The sequence below is a fragment of the Cynocephalus volans genome, chromosome 13 (genome assembly GCF_027409185.1).
Source record: "Cynocephalus volans isolate mCynVol1 chromosome 13, mCynVol1.pri, whole genome shotgun sequence".
NCBI lineage: Eukaryota > Metazoa > Chordata > Mammalia > Dermoptera > Cynocephalidae > Cynocephalus > Cynocephalus volans.
The window spans coordinates 53,781,153-53,803,400 of NC_084472.1; the positions used below are offsets into that span (position 1 = coordinate 53,781,153).

Below are 22,248 nucleotides of genomic sequence, written 5' to 3' on the forward strand. Positions count from 1 at the left end.
TAAACATTTTTTTTTTCTTTCCTCTGAGGAGAACATTTGCTCTTGCTTTCCAGAATGTGGGAAGGGAAAGGGTAGTAGGACAGTGTGATTGTGGGCATGAAAAACATTTCTATGAACCAAAAAAGAAGTGTGAAGTTACAGAGAGTGATATTTATTACATTAATTATACAACCCCAGAGAGGTGAGTCCACCTGCCACAGCGATCTCGGGTTTCAGACCACAGGATGCACTTTCAGTTGGCTGTGGCACTCAGGCTTTTTGAAATGTCCCCTATGCATTTTCAGCTTTTTGTCAGGTTTCCTTCAGGTGGATTAGGATGCCGACTCATAAACCATGAGCAGTTCACTCTTACCTTTCCAAAATGTCCCACTGATTCACCCTGGCTTCACCCTCTTCCCCTAGGAGAAGAGTACATCTTAGGTGGAATAACGGAATGGGGAACAGGGTATGGCTGGATTTCTAAGAAGAAGCTAGTCCTGTATGGGAACGTGTTCTCAGCTCCATTGTGGGGTGGGGGGGTTGCAGGCTTGGAAGGTCCTCTTTGGGCCTTTCCTGGCTTTAACTCTGCTTTAGTTGGGCAGAAAGGAGACGATTCAAGTAGTGTTATGGGCAAGAAGAAGATGCTGACTAAATGATCGAGTACTGCTGCTGTGTGCATATTTATAAACCAAGGAGGTCCCTCTTGGGTATAACAGGAGAAGAAGGTAATGAGAATCCTGTATTAATCTTCCAGCTGTTCATAAGAATACCTGCTGGATGCACTGCTCATCTGAACCCTATTTGCTCAACAAGTTTTAGGTCCTGGGCCTACCACCCCCTGAGTTATTTGGATTATCTCTTATCTTCCTTTTTTTCCTGAACTGACTACCGTTTAGGATGAACAGTGTGAAACTGTATATCTCTTGTTCACTAAAATCCTAAGGAGAGGTCAAATGATGGAAATCCTGCAGAGGTAACTGTAAAGAAAGGATAGAGGGACTTAGAACCCAGCTACCACAGTTGATTCCAGTGCTGGGGTCCAAGCTTTGGATAAGTGGTGGCACTAAAAGTCCACCTTTCAGGATTTTTCAACCCTGTGGTGGGGACAGGGGGAGGCTCATGATTCTATGTCTTGTTTTCTAAAAACAGTGATCTACAAACTTAGATCACCATGGCTGGTAAAGATAAATCACAGAGATGCTTTGCTAATGGCAGCTTTATTGTGAATATTCAATTTACAACAGCAATATGATGCTTAAGAATAAAAGTGGTGACATTCAGGGATGATTCTTTAGTGGGTGGATTCTTAAGTGGGTATTATCTGACAGATGGATTTTTCATTCCCCACATTTTGCAGTTTAAATGTTCAATTTCATTTTAAAAAGCAGATCATAATCACAAACTTTCCCACTGGGTATGACTTCTCAGATATTTTCACATCAATTTCACTTTAGGAATGTTAATGTTTCTATGCACCTTTTATTTTGGTGCTGGGGCATGTTATTCCCTGTCTGGTCTCATGGGCACCCCTCTGAGAGAATAGTGGCCACAGAGTTTTCTCTGGGCTACATAGACTGTCAAGAGAAAAGTACATGTAATTTCTTAAGCTCTGTGTTAATGGAGACGTGTGAATGGAAGGTGAATTATTCTTCATCTCCTGTTGACAGACCGACCTTAAGTATTTATTTCCTCTTCAACAGTACTTTTTCCCAACCAAATTCTTAGGAGTGTTTAGACATGTCCCCAGAGAGAGTTAATATGCTGAGGGTCTTAGCAGCTGTTGATAGACTTGTGGTTTATATGAATTTTCACAGTTATGCGTATTCTTGCCTGAATAGAAATTCTACCTTGACCCTAGTATAGTTACTTTTATTAGGAATACATGATCTCTTTACAGATTGTATAAGAAAAAAAAATCATTAAATACTTCAGTAAAATGTGGATGACAACTTCTCAGGGACCACTAAAGCACATTTGAAGGAGGAATAACAGTAAATAATGATGTGCAGAGAGACTAGGATGTACCTGCAAATCAGCTAGGTTGATTCTTCCACTGAAAATGGCCTGAAATCAGCTGTACCCTCTTCCCTTCCAACTTTGTTGCTTGCCTGATTCCTCTTCCTCTTTCTCTTCCTTCCTCCTCTCTCTCCCTCCCTTTTCTATTTTTTATTTTCCCTCTCTTCTTCCCCTTTCCTTTCCTTCTTTCCTTCCCTTCCTGGCTGCTTGCCTCCGTTGCAGAAGGAAAGACCAGGTCCAAAGAGACTCCCTCCCTTTCTGAGGGTCTCAGAGCTAGTGAGTGACAGCTGGGTCCAGGCCTGTTTTGGTACAAATCTAGTGTTCTGGCCCCTGACTTGTGGCGTATTAATGATTTGGCATTTATAATCTAAAGGTGAGTGACACATTGCTTGTCCTAGGCAGCTTACAGGCTAGTAGGTAAAAAGAGACAAGTACACACACACACACACACTGGAGTGTGTACCAGAAATAGAATCTGCAGATGGAGTGTGCTGGGGGTTCAGGGAGGGGACAGTCTCCCTGCAGCGGAAGTTTTTCTGATGCCCACAACAATCACTTGTCCTCTGCAGGTGGGGGGAAGGGCCCCTTTTTAAAGACCCCAGCCCTGTATGTCATTATATATCCTTCATCTTTAGTAAGGGCCGTGACCATTCGTTTTCCTAAAACTCTCCATCTTCCTACTATCTGAGAGTGTTTCTTTTCTAATGTAATGGGGGAATAACGATTAAATAAAAATTGATGGCATCAGCTCCTTAGGGATTTTTTAAAATGAAAAATCCCAGGTGGAACTTACTAACAATATGTATCCTGTGGTAAGTTTGGATGCTCATTGTTTTCTTCCGTGAATGAATATTGAAATCTGTAATTGATTTTTTAATTGGAGTCTATTTCTTTTAATGTGGTATCCCCAATCTGATGGTGACTATAATAGAGATAATTTTGCCAGTGAGATTAAATGCTATCAAGATAAAATATGGTTGGAAGTAGATTTTTATGAAAACAGTGTGATAAATCCAGTGATAAATGACAAATTTTGTAGTTTCTATACCAAAACCTGCTTTTCTGTGCTATGTCATTTCCATCAACTTTATTCTTGTTAGGAGCCATGCTGGTGATCTGTACAGCGTTTTGGAGGGATTACTTTCAAAGCTAAGACTATACAGGTTTTATATATATTCTCTGGATATTTGTTCATGTTGACTCAGATATCTGTAGTTATAATAAGTACAGTCACCAGCTTAACCTTTATTGGTAATTATTGTGTTTGTGTAAATCCTGCAGGAGATTTATCTCATCATTACAACATGCTAATTACTGATGGAATTATTTTCTGTTCATTTTAACAGAACATCTGATCAAATTCATGACCATGGGGGATATGAAGACCCCAGACTTTGATGACCTCCTGGCAGCATTTGACATCCCAGATATGGTCGATCCTAAAGCAGCTATTGAGTCTGGACACGATGACCATGAAAGCCACATCAAGCAGAATGCTCACGTGGATGACGACTCCCACACACCATCATCTTCAGATGTTGGCGTCAGCGTCATTGTCAAGAATGTGCGGAACATCGATTCCTCCGAGGGCGTGGAGAAGGATGGCCATAACCCCGCAGGCAATGGCTTACATAATGGGTTTCTTACGGCATCCTCCCTTGACAGTTACAGTAAAGACGGAACAAAGTCCTTAAAGGGAGATGTGCCTACCTCAGAGGTGACTCTGAAAGACTCAGCGTTCAGCCAGTTCAGCCCTATCTCCAGTGCTGAAGAGTTTGATGATGATGAGAAAATAGAGGTGGATGACCCCCCTGATAAGGAGGACGTGCGCTCAAGTTTCAGATCCAATGTGTTGACGGGGTCGGTTCCCCAACCAGACTATGATAAACTAAAGGCACTTGGAGGGGAAAATTCAAGCAAAACTGGACTCTCTACGTCTGGCAATATAGAGAAAAACAAAGTTAAGAGAGAAACAGAAACAAATTCTATAAATCTGAATGTTTATGAACCTTTTAAAGTCAGAAAAGTGGAAGATAAATTGAAGGATAACTCTGAAAAGGTGCTGGAAAACAGAGTCCTCGATGGGAAGCTGAGCTCTGAGAAGAATGACACAAGCCTGGCTGGTGTTGCATCATCCAAGACAAAGTCGTCCTCCAAGCTCTCGTCCTGCATAGCTGCCATCGCGGCGCTGAGTGCTAAAAAGGCGGCATCAGACTCCTGCAAAGAACCTGTGGCCAATTCAAGGGAGTCCTCACCGTTACCAAAAGAGGTCAGTGACAGTCTGAGAACGGCTGACAAGTCTCCTGAGTCCCAGAGTCTTATTGATGGGACCAAAAAATCATCCGTAAAGCAACCGGATAGTCCCAGGAGTGTTTCAAGTGAGAACAGCAGCAAGGGATCCCCGTCCTCTCCTGCAGGGTCTACACCAGCAATTCCCAAAGTCCGCATAAAAACCATTAAGACGTCTTCTGGGGAAATCAAGAGAACCGTGACCAGGGTGTTGCCAGAGGTGGATCTTGACTCTGGGAAGAAGCCTTCTGAGCAGACGGCATCCATGGTGGCCTCTGTGACGTCCCTTCTGTCCTCTCCGTCGGCCGCGGTCCTTTCTTCTCCCCCCAGGGCGCCTCTGCAGTCGGCTGTTGTTACCAATGCGGTTTCCTCTGCAGAGCTGACCCCCAAACAGGTCACTATCAAGCCTGTGGCTACTGCTTTCCTCCCCGTGTCTGCTGTAAAGACAGCAGGATCCCAGGTCATTAATTTGAAGCTCGCTAACAACACGACGGTGAAAGCCACGGTCATATCTGCTGCCTCTGTTCAGAGCGCCAGCAGCGCCATCATTAAAGCCGCCAATGCCATCCAGCAGCAAACTGTCGTGGTGCCGGCATCCAGCCTGGCCAATGCCAAACTCGTGCCAAAGACTGTGCACCTTGCCAACCTTAACCTTCTGCCTCAGGGTGCCCAGGCCACCTCTGAACTCCGCCAAGTGCTAACCAAACCTCAACAACAAATAAAGCAGGCAATAATCAATGCAGCGGCCTCCCAACCACCCAAAAAGGTGTCTCGGGTCCAGGTGGTGTCGTCCTTGCAGAGTTCTGTGGTGGAAGCTTTCAACAAGGTGCTGAGCAGTGTCAATCCAGTCCCGGTTTACATCCCAAACCTCAGTCCTCCTGCCAATGCAGGGATCACGTTACCGTCGCGCGGGTACAAGTGCTTGGAATGTGGGGACTCCTTTGCGCTGGAAAAGAGCCTGACCCAGCACTATGACAGGCGTAGTGTGCGCATTGAAGTAACGTGCAACCATTGTACAAAGAACCTCGTTTTCTACAACAAGTGCAGCCTCCTTTCCCATGCACGGGGGCATAAGGAGAAAGGGGTGGTGATGCAGTGCTCCCACTTAATTTTAAAGCCAGTCCCAGCAGATCAGATGATAGTCTCTCCGTCAAGCAATACTTCTGCTCCATCTTCCACTCTTCAGAGCTCAGTGGGCGCCAGCACACACACTGTAACGAAAATCCAGTCTGGCATAACTGGGACAGTCATATCAGCTCCTTCAAGCACACCCATCACCCCAGCCATGCCCCTCGATGAAGATCCCTCCAAACTCTGTAGACATAGTCTCAAATGTTTGGAGTGTAACGAAGTCTTCCAGGACGAGACGTCGCTAGCTACACATTTCCAGCAGGCCGCAGATACGAGTGGACAAGTAGAGTATCATTTAAATTTCAGTGTTTCAGTGATGAGTCTGTAGACACGAGTGCTTGATAAGGTGCCTTTGATTTTAGGGGTGGGAGCTCAGTTACATGGAGGGGAGTGTGTGTGTGTATGTGTATGTGTAAGCATGTACACAAGAGAAAAAGGGTTGTTTTCATAGAATAGAAATAATGGTTAAACTTGAATCTTTGAAAAAAAACAGGTTTTTGGGAAGATGCTTCTTTTAGCCAGATGTAAACTGCATGTATTATTTGAGTCATGGTACTTAGATTGAGGTAATTGTTCAGTCATTGGAATATATGTCAGAAGTCTGAGATTTAGCTAATTCTGGTGTCATCTCCTAGTATTAAGTATTGAAGTTGGACTGTATCACCACAGTCCTTGAATTATTAGTCACAATTTTGAGATTTAAAAAATTACTGTGTTAATTATAATACTAAAATGTCTTTATTGTTAAACACACCTAATTGGTACCCACTTTTATGGCGTGTCTACTTAGTTAAGAAGATGGTCCAGAAGTGTACTTGGTGATATTCTCCACTGTAGTGAATTTAAGCAACAAATGGCAAATCCATCTCCACCTAAACAGAGTACCTTTGTGTGCGTCTGCAGCTTTTGTTTTTGTAGTGAAGTGTAGGCTGATGTCGGTGAACTATATTTCACAATGGGCATCAGCCTTTTCTGTCTATTGTTTACTTGTCTATGAGGCAACTTTTGACTAATAGATAAACGTGTTTAACAAATGTATGATACCTGTTATTTGGAAGTAACTGGACATGTTGAATGAAATAAATTCGAGCTAGTGAGATCGTATGATATACCTTTATTGTCCAAATCAGAAAACTTGTGAAATTCAAAGGAGGTGCTAGTATGAGCTGATACACTCTGGCTCTCAAACTGCTCTGTACAAAGACATGGAAGCAAATTGGTCTTTCCTTTTGTTTCCCTTCCACTGTTGTGTTGATTAGGAGATTTATGCTGTGGTTCAGAAGTCTGAGACTGTCTTGGTGATGAGTTCCTCATGGGCAAATACTGAGTTAAGTTCTTTGTAGGATTTTGAGTTTGGGGAAGAAAAAATCAAGAATACATCCATAGTTTTTTCCTTTGAGTTTTTAGTATAGTGGAAATAGAAGCAATAAAGAGTTTTGACAACATTCCTGCAGGTTTGGATGTTATATGTTTCACTGGCCCTGACAGCATAACTCTCAAAGAAGAGAAAAGCAGGTGCATAGTTCAAGAAGGCGGGGATTGCTGGATCTCTTCCAGTGTGTCCTAGTGATGATGCTTGGATTCTGTCTATCTGGGTGCCCTCTGACCTGGTTACCACTTCATCAGAAGGGTGATATGAGGGTGCCTCAAAAAGTTGACAGATTCGTATTATCTTTTAATTCTGTTTTTCCACAAACTTTTTGAAGTACTCTCATATTTCTTTTCATCTTAAAAGGATTCAGTGAAAGGGGTAAAAAGCAAAAAGCCATTTCTTCAGTTCTGATGGTCCCGTTGTCTTGTTTCTGTGTCTGCTGGTAGGCTGTGTGGGGTTGGACGGCGTCCTGCTGCAGGAGGGCTCTCACGCCACCCTGGTCGTGGGCTCTTGCTGCTGGCTATGTGCTCTGGAGCTGGCATTTTGAGCTGTCCTCAGATGCGTTTATCCGCTTTGGGATCCTTCCTTCTCTTGGAATGAGAAAGGAATGGGCAGAGGTCATAATTTCCCTTCTTCCTTTTTTTCCCCCAATTTTTGTTCTTTGTTAACCCTTTAGGCTCAACAACCACACTAAGGTCAAACAGGGATGAAGCTCTTTCTTTGGGGGAAGGAAATTAGTATCTCTTCGTGTGTGTGTGTGATTGCTCTGCCATCACTTGGGTATTTTGCTGGGACCAATAAAATGTGCAGGTCATATTTCACATGGAATCCTAAGGAATGAGTCACAGCAGAATATACATTAACTCTAAAGCCAGATATACGCTAAGCAAAACATTTACCCCTGTTTTATTTTCTGTCTCCAGTTATGCCCAGCCATCATTACTCGGCTCATCAGAGAACAGTCTTTATATTTAGTGAACCCCAACTGACTGCATAGCCAGGTGCTATAGAGCTAGCAACATACAGGTGCCCCACATGACATTCTCCTCCTGTTACCCATTTCCCCTTCTCTCATTGAAATCATAGTCCAGCATACCCTCCACAGTTTCCCGTTCTCCTCAGACTCAGCCAGATGGTTTCCACTCAGACCCAGGTGGTGAGTCTGGTTTCCCCTGCGCCAGCTTTCGGTGAAATGAGAGCATTCACGGTTTAACCCAACCTCGAGTGTCTTCAGCATTCATGGTTTAACCCAACCTTGAGTGTCTTCCACAGTTCCAGGATGTGGTAGGTTACATGTGGCTATCGCTGTCCTAGCCTCCGAGTGTAGTGGAAGCTGGGGTGGTCCTCTCCCATTGCTGTCACCTGGTGTGGCATCAAGTAACTGTGGTGGTGGGAGGCAGGGGCTGCAGTGAGACAAAAAAACAGAAGGGAGAAGAGGAAATATTCTTCATTTTATCTTTCCAGTTTGCCAATCACATGACTGTTGGCCAGTTTATTTCTGAACTTAAACTCAATTGGGAAAAAGTCCACCCAAAGAAATTGTTTCCTCTCTGAGAAGGGCACTTAAGACACTTGTGTCTTTTTACAAAATTTAGAAGTTGAACCAGTGGCACCTCAAATACCAAAGACTTTGCCAAGCCCCTTCTTTTCTATGCTGTCCCCTGCATTCCACATATGTAGGACTTTTATTTTTTGTTTCCCCATTGACCTCCATATTCTTGGTAACTCAGTGGTGAGTGAGAAACATAGACTATCTGACATTTGTAACAACTTACTATGGCCTCACAACCTGGCCTGTCCTTTCTGGAGTAGGAGCCCAGTGCAGTTTAAACCCTGTGTCTGCAGCTTTTGGCTTTCCCGAGCTCTGCCCCTGGGCAGGGTTCCCTAGGTCTGCACATTACGCTTAGTTAGGGAATCATCTGCAATAGATTCCTGGACTGACCCTGCTGCCACTGATATCAGTTCTGAAGATTTAAAGGGTGTGGCCTCAGGTGCCCCAGCTAGACCAGCAGGTTTCCTGCTGTTTACCCATTCCCTTTCAGGTTTGAGTTTATGGGCCTGGAAAAAGAGATAGTAAATGGCGTCAGTGATCTTCCCTTCTAACTTTTTTTTTTTTTTTTTGGTATAATTGTAGATTCGTGGAAGAAATAATACAGAGTGATACTGTGTATCCTTCATCCAGTTTCCCCCAATGGTAACATCTTGCAAAACTAGAATAATGTTACAACCAGGATATTGACATTGACATAGTCAAGATACAGAACTTTTCCATCACTACAGGATCTCCCTCCCAACCCCTGGCAACCACTAATCAGTTTTCCTACTCTATATTTTGTCATGTGGGGAATGTTATGTAAATGGAATCATACAGTATGTAACCCTTTGGGATTGGCTTTTTTCACTCAGCATAATTCCCTGGAGATATGTCCAGGTTGTGTGTTTCCATAGTTTATTCCTTTTTATTGCTGAGTAGTATTTTATTGTACAGTTGTACCACAGTTTCTTTTACTAATCACATGTTCAAGGACATCTGTATCATTTCCAGTTTGGGGTTATATGAATAAAACTACTATGAACATTGTGTACCCGTTTTTGTGTGAACATAAGTTTTTATTTCTCTGGGAAAAATGCCCAGGAGTATAATTGCTGAGTTATATGGTAGTTGCATATTTAGGTTCTTAAACTTTTCCAGACTAGGTATACCATTTTATATTCCCACGTGTATGAGGGATCTACTTTCTCTGAATTCTTGCCAGCATTCAGTGGTGTTACCAGTTTTGATTTTATTTTAGCTATTCTGATAGGTGTACAGTGTTACTTCATTGTGGTTTTGTTTCCCTAATGGCGAATGATGTTGAACATCTTTTCATGGGTTTATTTACCATCTGTATACCTTTTTAGTAAAATGTCTCATCATTTTCTAATTAGATTTTTTTTTTTAAACTATCGAGTTTTACAAATTCTTGATAGAGTCTCTATATTCTTGATAGAGACAGTCCTTTGTTAGATATATGGCTGCTGGTCTTTTCTCACATTCTGTAGCTTGTCTTTTCATCCTCTTCACAGGTTTTTGGTAAAAGTTTTTAATTTTGATGATGTCTAATTTATCATTTTTCCCTTTTATGGCTTGTGCTTTTGGTATCAAGTGTAAGAACTCTTTACCTAGCCCTAGATCTGAAGATTTTCTGTTTTTTTCCTGGAAGTTTTGTAATTTTATGTTTTACATTTAAGTCTGTGATCCATTTCGAGTTCATTTTTGTATAAGGTGTGAGACTTGGGTTGAGGTTCATTTTTTTCCCCCATGCATGTCCACTTTCTCTAACACCGTTTGTTGAAAAGGCTGTCTCTCCTCCAGTGAATTGCTTTTGTACCTTTGTCAAATATCAGTTGGGAATATTTATGTGGGGCTATTTCTGGGCTCTTTATTCCATTTATTTGTCTGTTTACCAATATCACACAGTCTTGAGTCCTGTAACTATAATGTCTTCAATCTGTTAGCCAGATTCCTCCAACTTTATTCTTGTTTCCCAAAATTGTTTTAGCTATTCTAGTTCTTTTGCCTTTCCATACAAATTTTAGAATAATCTTGTGCATATCTACAAAAAAATCTTGCTAGGAATTGTGTTAAACTTATGTATCATTTTGGGAGAGAAATGACATCTTTACTGTGTTGAGTCTTTCAGTCCATGAACACAGACTCTATTTATTTAGATCGTCTTTTATTTCTTTGATCATTTTGTAGTTTTCATTATATGATTCATGTACATGTTTTGTTAGATTTCTTTTTTTTAAGCAGTTGTAAATGGTATTATATTTTTTGGTGTACATATATTCATTGCTAATATATAGAAATATATTTTTTTTGTATATTTATTGTGTACTTGTGACTCCATTGAACTTATTTTTTGGTTTCAGAATTTTTTGGAGTAGATTATATTGATTTTTCAGATATCAAAACAGTTTTGCATTCCTGGAATGAATCCCACTTGGTCAGGCTGTGTAATTCCTTTCATATATTGTGAATTATATTTGCTAATATTATATTAAGGATTTGTGCATCTATGTTCATGTAGGTTTATTTTTTTGTTTTGTCCCTGTCGGGTTTGGAGTAGGTTAAACTAGCTTTCGAAAGAGAATTGAGAAGTGTTCCCTTCTCTTCTGTTTTCTGGAAGAGTGTGTGTATAGTTGGTGTTAGCTTTCCTTTGTTTGGTAGGATGTTCTGTAGAATTCTCCAACGAAGCCATCTGGGCCTGGAGATTTCTTTTTTGGGATTTTTTAAAATGCTGGGCTGGTGGATCAGCTCATTATCACTTGGCAGGGATGAAAGTCCCTCTTCCCTACCTGGCCTTCTCTGCCACCATCAGGGCAGGGTGCTAGGACTCCATTACAGTCTCAAGAGGGTGGGGTCAGGGCTCCACCTAGACATGGCATGTGTTGGGGAGGGGCCATAGTGTTTTCTGTGAGGTTTGGCTGAAGTAGATCAGTCTAAAAGTGTTCTATTTTCCTAGGCTGCCCCCTTCCTGGTCCTTTAGCTACAGAGAGCAGGCTTTTGTTGGGTATTTATCTCTACCCCTTGGTCTTTCTCGGTTGCCAGCTTTTTCAGCTCCAAATCTGGGATACATGAGGCAAAAGTAACCCAGGGAACTAACCACCCTGTCATTCCTTAGGTCTTAAGGTCCCTAACCAGTCTTCCTTCTTCACTCCACCTTTCAGAATCCTTTTGCATTTGTTTTATATAATGCCTAGGTTTCTAGTTTTAATTAGTGGGAAGATTAGGGAAAGAAAATTTTATTCCATTTTCCTGGAAGTGGAAGATTCATTCCATTTTTTAAAAAGGTCCTAATTTAGCTGTCCTGTCTTCAAGGAGAGATTTTATAATTGCTTTATTATACTCTGCCTGAGACTTGAGACATCAATTCTCAGTAGTTTTTTGCAATTAGGCTTCCTGGGAGGATGGCATTTTACTTCACTTTCTGAGATTTCTCTCTTCTCTGAATCACAGACCTTTCCCCTGCCCAGTGTAAATATCTTTTTTTCACAGCCCTGTCTTTGAAAGCAGACAGGAATGAGAAGAGCTCCTTTTTGCCTTTCACATCTGGTGAGAAGAGCTCCTTTTTGCCTTTCACATCTGGTGAGCCGAGCCTCTTGAGACCTCAGCCTTTCTCTTAAGAGCAACCTTTTCTTGGTTCACCTCAGTCACCATGTCCCTTCTTTTTACCTTTCATTTTCTCCCTGTTTAAGTTTTGCTCCCTATTTATGTTTTGAACAGATCCTTTCTAAGTTTTCCAAGGGTGCTTCTCTGAACTCAGCAATGGATCTCTTCCTGTGAACACCAGCTGGGGCTTTGCTTGCTGTCTGTATCTTCTTTCACCATCTCCCCATGCATATGTTTAGCTCCTGAGACTTTGCCAGTATGTCATGGGATAAAGGAAGGTTTTGGTTGCATTTGCTGAATTCTGCTTTGCCAGTTGCTACTTCTCCTCCTCCAAATGTTCTGTAATTGCCCTAGAGCATCAGTGTGCCACTTTATTATGAACTGGCCCTATGCTCGGCACAGGTCACTGGTAAGAGCTGGGTTGGAAGACAGTACTATGTGGTTTAGCTCAAGGCCCTCTTTGTCCTACATTCCCCAAGTCCATGCCTTGGAACTTTATCACACCCTGGTACCAACAGCATGCTTGAGGCTGTCAATAAGAGCTTGCCCATGCTCATGGGCAAGTTGACTTTTTAACACAAGTAAATCTGCCCCAGTTGGGGGTTTAAATTCTGACCTATCTGATTAATAATCTTTGCTTTGGGGCACATGGAGAAAAGGAGTGAGTGGAGAGGCCCCAGAAGCCAGAGAAGCTTTCCTTCTTCATGAAGAATTTAAGAGCTGACGACTGTAGTTTTAATAATTGATATTTAAATGTATTAGAATGTCATTGCTTCACCTCTTAGTAAAACCATGACTAAATTTATCCAAGTATAGGTTGGAAGTGCCTACTGTATCCTCTTAATTGTTTAAATTCATTTTCTTCCTATAGAATCTGTATCAGCCATAGAATCGAGAATGTTACAGGTCTTTTGGTGAACACTTTTATTTGACAGTTAAAAATAAAATGCCCAATTAGTGGCAGAATCAGGACTCAAGGCAAAGTGCTTTATGCTGGTTCATTATTCTTCCTACATTGTCATGCTAATTCCCTAAGATATAGAAACATAGCATTTTACAGCTGGAGGGACCTTAGGAATCTTATAAGAATGGACCCCTGGGCTTATCATCCAAATTGGCTTCAAGAGTGCAGATAAAGGTGACGTCTGCAGTGGTCCTCATTTATAGAGGATGCTGATTCATTTTAGTTTCAGGAACTTTCTGGACATCATTAACACAACATACCAAGTATATTAAATTCTCTAGAGCAGGCCCTGCCAGTGCTCATTTCTAGATATACTTTGTTCAAGCAACTTCCTCTGGAAACCATGGATTCTGCTGCATTTCCCTCCCCTTCCCACTGCAGTCCCCAAAATATCATAATTAGCTGAAGACTCATGACTCTGGGTTTTTGATCCTGCTCTCCTGAGTGGTTAATATATATTTTGGTCAGACTAGTCCTGTCCCAGTTTATAGTTTACTGTTATCAACCCTTGATTTACATTTATTCTCCTGTGATTATCACCTAAGTAGATTATATGTGTCGACCATACAGCTTTCTGTAAATCTGCTCATTTAACTGCCAATTCCTATTAAGGATTTTAAGTGTAGCAGAATGATTTGAGGACAAAACTATCATAACCAACTAGCTTTGGGATCAGAAGGGGTGTGTGTGTGCATGCGCACGCACGTATGCATGCGTGCATGTGTGCGTGTGTATCTCCAGTTCGGCTGTAATATTTGCCTTGTGTTATTTCCATGTAAGTGAGATCTGAAATGAAATGCTTTCTTTTTGTTCTTATTGTGAAATTGGGTGAAAGTGAAAGCCAGAAAGCAAACTAGTGTACTTATTATTTTTTGGTAATTATATTGTAGACAGAAGATTAGGAAACTGCTGTTAATGAGGGGAAAGTTAGCATCTGGGCAGACTGTTAAGCTGGTCATGTTTTGACCTTTAGTTCCAGTGTTTCATGTTGTTGCAGGCTTTGGTTTGTGTGAAATTTAAGCATAAATACACACTATATTTACATTTCTCTAGCCTTTATCTCCCTTCCCTTTTACGTTTCCCAGTCTATTTTTCTCCTTAAAATATGAATTGAAGCCTGTAGAATTGTCTTCCTTGTTACTCAGGTAATTTGTCATCTATAGAAAGGATACTGAGCTTAAACGTTCTCTGATCCTTAGAAGGGTCATAACATGGCCCCATTCCCCGTCCCCACAGCCTGCATTTGTGTGCCAGAAATTGGTTTCTGTGCCAGGACTAGGCAGAAAAGGCTTAGTAGGAATAATTGTAAAGTGTTGGATGTGATTACTTTCAGCTTTAATTTCCTGTAGCTTTCTTTGTTTTGGGGTGGGTGGCCGGTTTGGGGATTTGAAATCTTGACCTTGTTAGCAGTACCACGCTCTACTGAGTGAGCCAAAATTTTTTTTTGGGGGGGGGGGCAGCTGGCTGGTACAGGGATCCAAACCCTTGACCTTGGTGCCATAACACTGTATTCCAACCAGCAGAGCCAACCTGCCAGCCCCTATTTTCCTTTAGCTTTCTATTATGGTCTGACTCTACTGAAAAGTAATAGCTGCTTTAAAAGGTAACAGTTTTCTGAGCAAATGAGGCTGCCCCAGAGTAGAAATGAGACATTTATTACCTAAGTACTGAAAACTTTTATGCATTTTCAGATGACATAAGTAAAATGTTAAGAGACCTACAAAGCCATTTAAGTGCATTTTATTATACTTTCTTCTATACAAATGGCAGGTATTGTCACATTAAACGATTTTCTTTGGTTAATAAAAAAGGAAGGAAGGTCATATTCTTTTAGATCACTAAGAAATCATTGTCTGCCCACCTCCCATGCTGAAGTGCATTCCCTAAATCAAGAGAATGTGCATCTTTGTCATAAAGTCAGAGCATTCCAGAAAAGCTAGTTGAATGACTGTATTGTGCTGTGAAAGTGTGTCACCACTATTTCTGGAAGCAGGGAAGATACACACTTTCTGTAACAGGTACAGTGAATAAAACTTGAGGTAGTTACAGTTAAGTAAACAATATCATAAGAGTTTAAAACTATTGATACTATGCAAACATAGAGCAGGAGACTGCAACCAAAATAGCATGCTTTTTCTCAAAATGGAATGGAGGCAAGGAGTGGAGGCAGGTAAACAAAGATGTAAATGTGGGAGTAGATAGTGTGTGTACGTGAATATATATGTGTCTGTATTAAACTAAAGGTAAGGTCTCTAAGTATCCCAACGTCATTCCCCAGTGACCGAAATCTCCCATTTCAATGACTGTGAATTATGAAAGCATTCTGAGTTGAGGCTGTAGTCCTTGCTGGCTTCCTCTTTCTCCTTGTACTTCTGGGCCTAAAGTGGGTGAGGTACCTTGGCTGATGGAAATGGGTGAGTGCAGATTCCCATGGTTGGGGGCAGGGGAACATGAGGTGATGATGATAAATTTCAATGAATTTAAGTAATTCATTGTGCATTTTATATGTATTGTGAAAGATAACCATTTGTTAATATATCTTGATGAAAGATAATGTGAATTTTTTTCTGCTTTTAAGGAACACATACTTTATTGCCTTTGTAGATCTTCATTTTCTGCTATTATAAAACTAGTACAAGGATACTTCAAAAAGTTCATGGAAAGATTCGTATTATCTTTTAATTCTGTTTTTCCTGAACTTTTTGAAGTACCCTCATATAATCACATTTTAGAGGGAAGGGGAACTCACCTCGAATCCTAACATAACGTGGTCATCATTGGTATTCAGGTGTATTTGCTAATGATGTCTCCCCTGTGTATTTTTGTTTGCTCATTCTTTATAACCCCATCCCATTCCTCACTAGCCTTCATCAGAGGCCTCAAGTTATTCAGAACCACTTCAGGTCCTGGTTCTTCCACTTAACAGTTCGACGGGTGATGGTGGGGTTGAGCAAGTTGCTTTGCGAAGCCTCTTCCTCATCTGTAAAATGGAGATGTTATCAACTTCATAGATTACTATGAGAATTAAATGAGATGATGTATTTAAATTTATTTAATGTATTTAAAGTAACTAGCTGACTACTTGGCTCATGGTGGAATGGGGCCAATCCACCGTTTACATATATATGTGTGTGTATTTATGTGTGTATTTATAATATTTTTTGACTTTTAGTATAGAAGATAATAATTTTATCCCCAAATAAGTGCAAGACATTTAAAGATGCCTGTGGAAATTCACACATTATAATTCACTGTCTGGGATTAATGAATGTGTGAAGGTAGAAGATTTTAGTTTAAAGAAACAGATGATTACCTGTGATAATGTAGATGTTAACAGGATCTTGTGATAATGAATCTGTTGATAGGTTTTCCTTGCGGCTTATTTTAACCTCTGAAACGTGTTATTAGAAAAGGAATGCTGTTTTTTAATGACATTAACCTCATCAAAACTGCCTGTAATGTTTTGATTTTGTGATTACAATAAACATTATATGGGATAAAACTTGTATTTTAAGTCCTTTCAGGAGAAAACCAGGGAAGAATTTTCAAGTGAGTTTTCTATTTTTCTTAGTCTAAGTCACTCGGATGTTTAAATCTTAATTTGGGGCTTTTTTCAAAAGCTAGAAGAATAAAAATTCTTCTTAAAACTTTGGAACTCTCTTCTCAATATAAAAGAATGTTTTAAATCTTAGCAAGAATTTTTATTTTGAGGCTTTCTTTACTTTAAAACAAATTGTACATTTTAGAAAATAGTAGGTACTTGTTTTTGCATGAATATCTGACACATATTCAAACACATTTTATATCATATGTTATATTGTTAGGTTTATTTTTGGGGTAGAAGTAATAAGCCCTCAATTTATATTTACTTTAATTTTTTTTGGTTTTGTGTTGTAAAAATATACCACCTTTAATGCTTACATCTAGGGTGATGAAAAATAGTGTTTTGATTTTGCTTGGGTACATAATGACACAGACCCTCTTCCAAAGAGGACTTCAGTCTTTATTTTATACGTAATCAGATTTTAAACTCTATAAAATTTCAATTTAATGTCTAAATTTATGTATCTGAGTTTGAGTTCATTAGTTTTAATTATAAATCATGTTATGGCTAGTGCATTTAAAGGCCAATTTAAGTGCAAAAAGAACAATTGCTGTGGCCATTCTTTTGTATTCCTGTATTTTAGATTTTAAATAATTGAAGTGATGGGGGGAGGGTAGGGACTCGATTAGCCTCTAATTAATTTTCATTATTTTGAAGAAAGTTTTTTATGAATTGTAGGAACTGTGACTACATATGTTTTAGATACATATGTTTAAGATACATATGTTCATAAATTTGTTAATAAATATTAAAGTTGATTTGCTAGCCTAATTTGCAAGAATACCTCTTCTAATACCTTTTCTTTGCACTAAACAAAATGCAAAGGTAACAAAATTGGAACTCTATCTAAAGTTGACATTTTCAGCTCATCCTTTGGGGTGAGCCTGACTACATAGTACATATTATTTTTATTTTACAGAGAAAAGAATATTACATTGAACTTGTAACTTTCATGTTTGCTTTTCCCTTGGGCTTAGAATCAATTACAGTCATATTTGAAATGAGGGATATAAACTTATTTTGAGGTTTAACCAAGGTTCTTTGCATATTAGAAAATACTTAGTAGGACCAACCCTGTTTCCCCCTTTGGTTTATTTAGAAGACTTGCACTATCTGCCAGATGCTGCTTCCTAACCAGTGCAGTTATGCATCACACCAGAGAATCCATCAGCACAAATCTCCCTACACCTGCCCTGAGTGTGGGGCCATCTGCAGGTCGGTGCACTTCCAGACCCACGTCACCAAGAACTGTCTGCACTACACACGGAGAGTTGGTTTTCGGTCAGTATATTGTTCACTTATGTGCAAGTAAAGCTCGTTCACTTTATAACTACGCAGCATTTTAAGTGGTCTGCGCACGTTGTTTTTAGGGTCATACAGTGGTACCTCAATTAACAGATCCTCTGGAAACTAGTCTTGAAGTAGCATTGATCTGTTTAAATCCTTTTAACGTAATATTGGCCCTGCTGCTCCACACAAAGCTGAAGGTAAATAGGGCCCATCCTTCTAGGCAAAATTGTGTGTATACGGAGGTTTGGCTTTGACTGTCACAGCCTTTTCTTTCTACACACTTTTTAGCAGACTTTCGTTGTCATATTCTGCATTTTAAGCCCTGCAAGAATACCATGCATTTCTGTACCTCTTAATATTTCCCCGCCTCTTATGAAAACAGAAATGGTGCGATTGTCTATTATTTCTATCTTGTTCACATTGAAGGATCAGGTGTATGTCCTTTTCTAACACTGCTCTTTTTGGAAGTGCCTTCCACTCCAAATAAGCCTTCTTCCTCCTTCTCCAACACCTGAATCCAGGTTTCTCCCTCATCTCTTCCACACGTCTTAACTGTGGCCTCTTTCAGATTCCCTGAAAGATTCCCAGATAGTATTTACAACATCTGTCAAATCAAATGTTAGTTTAGCTAGTGTGGAGTCATGATATACTTGAACTTTATTTTCCACTCTATGACCTTCTGAAATGCATTCCTGTGCCTTTTATATTTTGACCCGATGAAGATCCCCCAAGAAAACATGTCATCAATACAAAGTGTCTTTGTTAACAGAGGTATTACTGTATTTTTTTAGTTGTAATACAGTTATGATATTTTATAAAAACAAAGTCTAGTTGGTATGATTTGATGGTCTTATTCCATTTAAATTTAGGTTATGGTATGATTGGTTACTTGGTGGCTCTGTCCATTTTTCTAACACTAAGATATGAGACTTACTTCACAGTTTTATCCCATGCCTCCAGACCTGAGATGCACAAATGTTTTATGGATTGGGCACTAGCTTGGTAGAAAGCCTTCGGTTTGGCAATCAAGAAACCAGAGTCTTTTGTACCAATTCTGCCAGTAACTAATTGTGTTGTAATTCATGTGTTCTCTCTGTGCTGTGGCACGCCTGTCTTTAAAATCAGTGCCTTGCCTGCCTCCAGTTCCATTGGCATGTTACAGAGTGAAACAGTATAATTGAAGTTCCCCTAGATCCACAGAGTTCATGCAGAATAATACTTTGGTTCTTATCGCATATTTTGGAATTGTCATTAGTGGATTCTACATTTAATAATAGAAAGCAGCTCTGCAACATTTTCCAAGTGCTGTTCTTTTCACTGATGCCAGACTTTCCTTAGGTGTTTAGTTTATTTTTCTAATGTAATGAAAATAAACTTAGTTGGAATGAATAAAGGGAGTAAGACTTCTGCAATTTTAGCTATTCCTGGTATCTTTCCTAAATTAAAACAGAAGCTCTGCATGCAGGCCGAAAGTAATCAACTCACTTGGAAAAGGCCATCCTTGTACTTTTCTATTGCCTGATTCACAGAGTTGCTTCAATTTTGGTACTTTGAGATGTAGATTTCAGATTTTCACTGAAATTTTTATGTTAGGGATAGATCCCCCCCCCCCCCCCCCCCGGATTTGTGGCTATATAAACTGTAAAAATACTATGTATGTCTATTTTGAAGTTTAGTTCACATTTACTTCTTCTTTAGGAGAAAAAGTTTTTTAAACTTTATTGTTTTTCCTGCTGTTTCAAATAATGGTCCACTCTAATGTTTGACTGGGGCTTAGCAGCCCCTTGGCCTCGTCGTGTTTTTCTCTCCCTTTTGGCTCTTTAGTTAATCATTTTCAATTTGCTTTTCTTTAGCTAATGATGTCTCTCTAGCAGGCTCCCATGCCTTGCTTTGTCTCTTCTCGATACAGTGTGCCTCGTTCTCTCTCTCATTGCTCGTATTGAAACTCCCAGATATTGAGGGGTCATCCCTAGCTCCTGGTTAACTTGGTAAAAGTCAAATATTTCTCTGAATTTTCCTGCCTCTTGATAACACCGGATCTGCATTTAGAAAGGTGAATTACTATAGGATTGTATACTGTAAACATTTAAAAAATATTCCAAAAATAAACTTGATTGGTACCCAGAACACAAAGACTTTAGGTCTATCCAATATTTCTTAATAGACTGGATTTTTAATAGCATGAAGATACTGTACGAGCCTTTCAAATTCTGCCTTCCCTTTACCTGTCTTACTTCCCTTCCCTATTGGCCTCTGTTGCCCCTGAACGTTTTCTTTCACCAGTAGGTACATGTTTTACAATTTTTTCTTTTCTTAAGTTCTTTTTAAATGCTCTGCTTTTCCCCTTCATATTAAGGAGGGTTTTTCCCTTGACCTCCATGGCACTCCTTGGACTGAGTCATAACCTCTTGCTCCTGCCTCAAAAAAAATTCCAGCATTAGTTTAGATGCTCTGACTTCCTTCTTTCTGTAGATTAAACATTCCTCTTACTCCAAGTGACTTCAGGAATTTGTGCTTTTCTATTTATTCTTTGTTGTCTTCCCTTTGTCTCTGCCTTGGAGCACCATCTTTCTACCCGTAATGGGAAAATCTTTCGCTCATGGTTCGTGGCACAGTGGATCCTTCGGTGTCATTAATAACCCATCTACTTTTGTTTTACATAGTTTTCCCTTTTCATTGGAGTCTTAGGCTTCTGGGGTTGTAAGAGACTAAAAATTATCTATTCCGACTCTTCTCAGTTTACAAATGAGTAACCAGTCCAGAGAGGAGCATTATCGTGTTCAAGACAACACAGCAAGTTTTAACCCAAAATAATTTCAAGTAGATATGATAGAGAAGCTTTCTGTTTGTTCTCCTGTTGCTACTTAGCATTTTTAGTGTATATGTTGCTGAACATTATGCCTTAAGACATTGAAAAGGCTAATGCCTTAATTATGATTTGTTAATATTATGATTTTTAAAAAATGCTTGCCCATGTTAACATGGCACGCTTTATAGAACATAAACAATTTGGAACATGCCACTCCTGGATGACTTTGGGAGCATCTCCATGATTGGGAAGGGTGGTTCTAAGAATGGAAGTATCTTAGATTATCGTAGAAGTCATTGGGCACTGCCTCCTGGAAGGCACGCCCTGCCTACAGTCTTCCTTCCCCAGGTAACACACACACACACACCCAGGAACACATATGGTCAGTTATAATTAGATGTTTCTCTGGAGACAGTCTTAAATAGTTTTCAGATGTTGAAGACTCGGTCATCAAATGAAGGTATTATTTGCTGAGAGTCCTTGTGTGAAAAAGATGAGGTAATGGAGAAATGTACCTTAGTTTTAAAATTTGTACCTTGTAGGATTAAATTTGAGCAAGGAATGAGCCAGTTGCCAAATTATTAGAATTTCAAAAAGTAAGGTGGTTAGCTAGGGAGGCAGTTTTTTTAGAGATGCTGATTTTTCAGAAATTTATAATTCACGTAATTTCTTAAACAAATACTTAAATTTATTTTCCAGGAGACAAAAAACCTAGGTGGTTGGCCTTCTCTACCATATGGGCCACCACAACCTCCACTGCCACTGGCCATGTCAGAGGGTGGCCTGGTTTTAGAGCCAGCGCTCATTTGCTCCTCTTTGCCCCTTTGCTGGGGGCATGTAGGTTGAGCCAACGTGGGTTTCTTCCACTGGAGATGCCATTTGGGAGTTGGGTGTGGGCAGGAACCACAAGGTCCTGCTGTCAGAGCCCAGCATGTGGAAATCTTCTCCAAAGCCAGGAATGCTGGGCTCTTGCTGTTTCCTCTTCTTGACGTGGCCCCCATGAGTTATTGTTTGATTGTAGTCTGGGGTCTGGACATCCATTCCTAGAAACTCTACAGATGTTCCAAAGGTAGAGCACTTGAGTTTTATTTTTTTTCTTCATGATCTTCCCTCTTAAACATATACAAATAATTTGATCTGTTATAGATAGAAAAAAACAAAACACACTTCCAAAAGCCATTAGAAACCTAAAATGGCTATTAACATATGTTCATTTTATCCAGTTTTTACACAGTTAAGTTCCACATGTTTAATGGTCTTTTGCTAACGACCATGTGTTTATTTTTCTAACAGATGTGTACATTGCAATGTTGTGTACTCTGATGTGGCTGCACTGAAGTCTCACATTCAAGGTTCTCACTGTGAAGTCTTCTACAAGTGTCCTATTTGTCCAATGGCGTTTAAGTCTGCCCCAAGTACACATTCCCATGCCTACACACAGCACCCTGGCATCAAGATAGGAGAACCAAAGTAAGTCATACTGACTTTTGATTTTTACTCCACTACTTTATTAGTAATTTAGAGGAGGTAGTTGTTCTAGTGAGTAAAATTTAAGGTAGGAAAAGTTATGCATTTATGCCAATTTTGATGCTCTAGGAAGTACAGCTCAGCCAAACCTTTATGTTCTGTCCAAAAATGT

General features: G+C 40.0%; 1 protein-coding gene across 12 annotated transcripts in view; it reads left to right on the forward strand.

Annotated features, from left to right (window-relative positions):
- ZNF532 (zinc finger protein 532) overlaps nt 1-22,248 on the forward strand; it is a 108,245-nt gene that overhangs the window by 45,678 nt on the left and 40,319 nt on the right. For 9 of the 12 annotated variants that reach the window (XM_063077128.1, XM_063077123.1, XM_063077124.1 and 6 more), the window contains 3 exons: nt 3,342-5,698; nt 17,610-17,791; nt 21,903-22,079. In XM_063077128.1, coding sequence (XP_062933198.1) covers nt 3,359-5,698; nt 17,610-17,791; nt 21,903-22,079 — 2,699 coding nt within the window. In that variant the 5' untranslated portion in view covers nt 3,342-3,358. The remainder of the gene's footprint in view (nt 1-3,341; nt 5,699-17,609; nt 17,792-21,902; nt 22,080-22,248) is intronic. The other 3 variants (XM_063077133.1, XM_063077134.1, XM_063077132.1) reach the window with 2 other exon arrangements.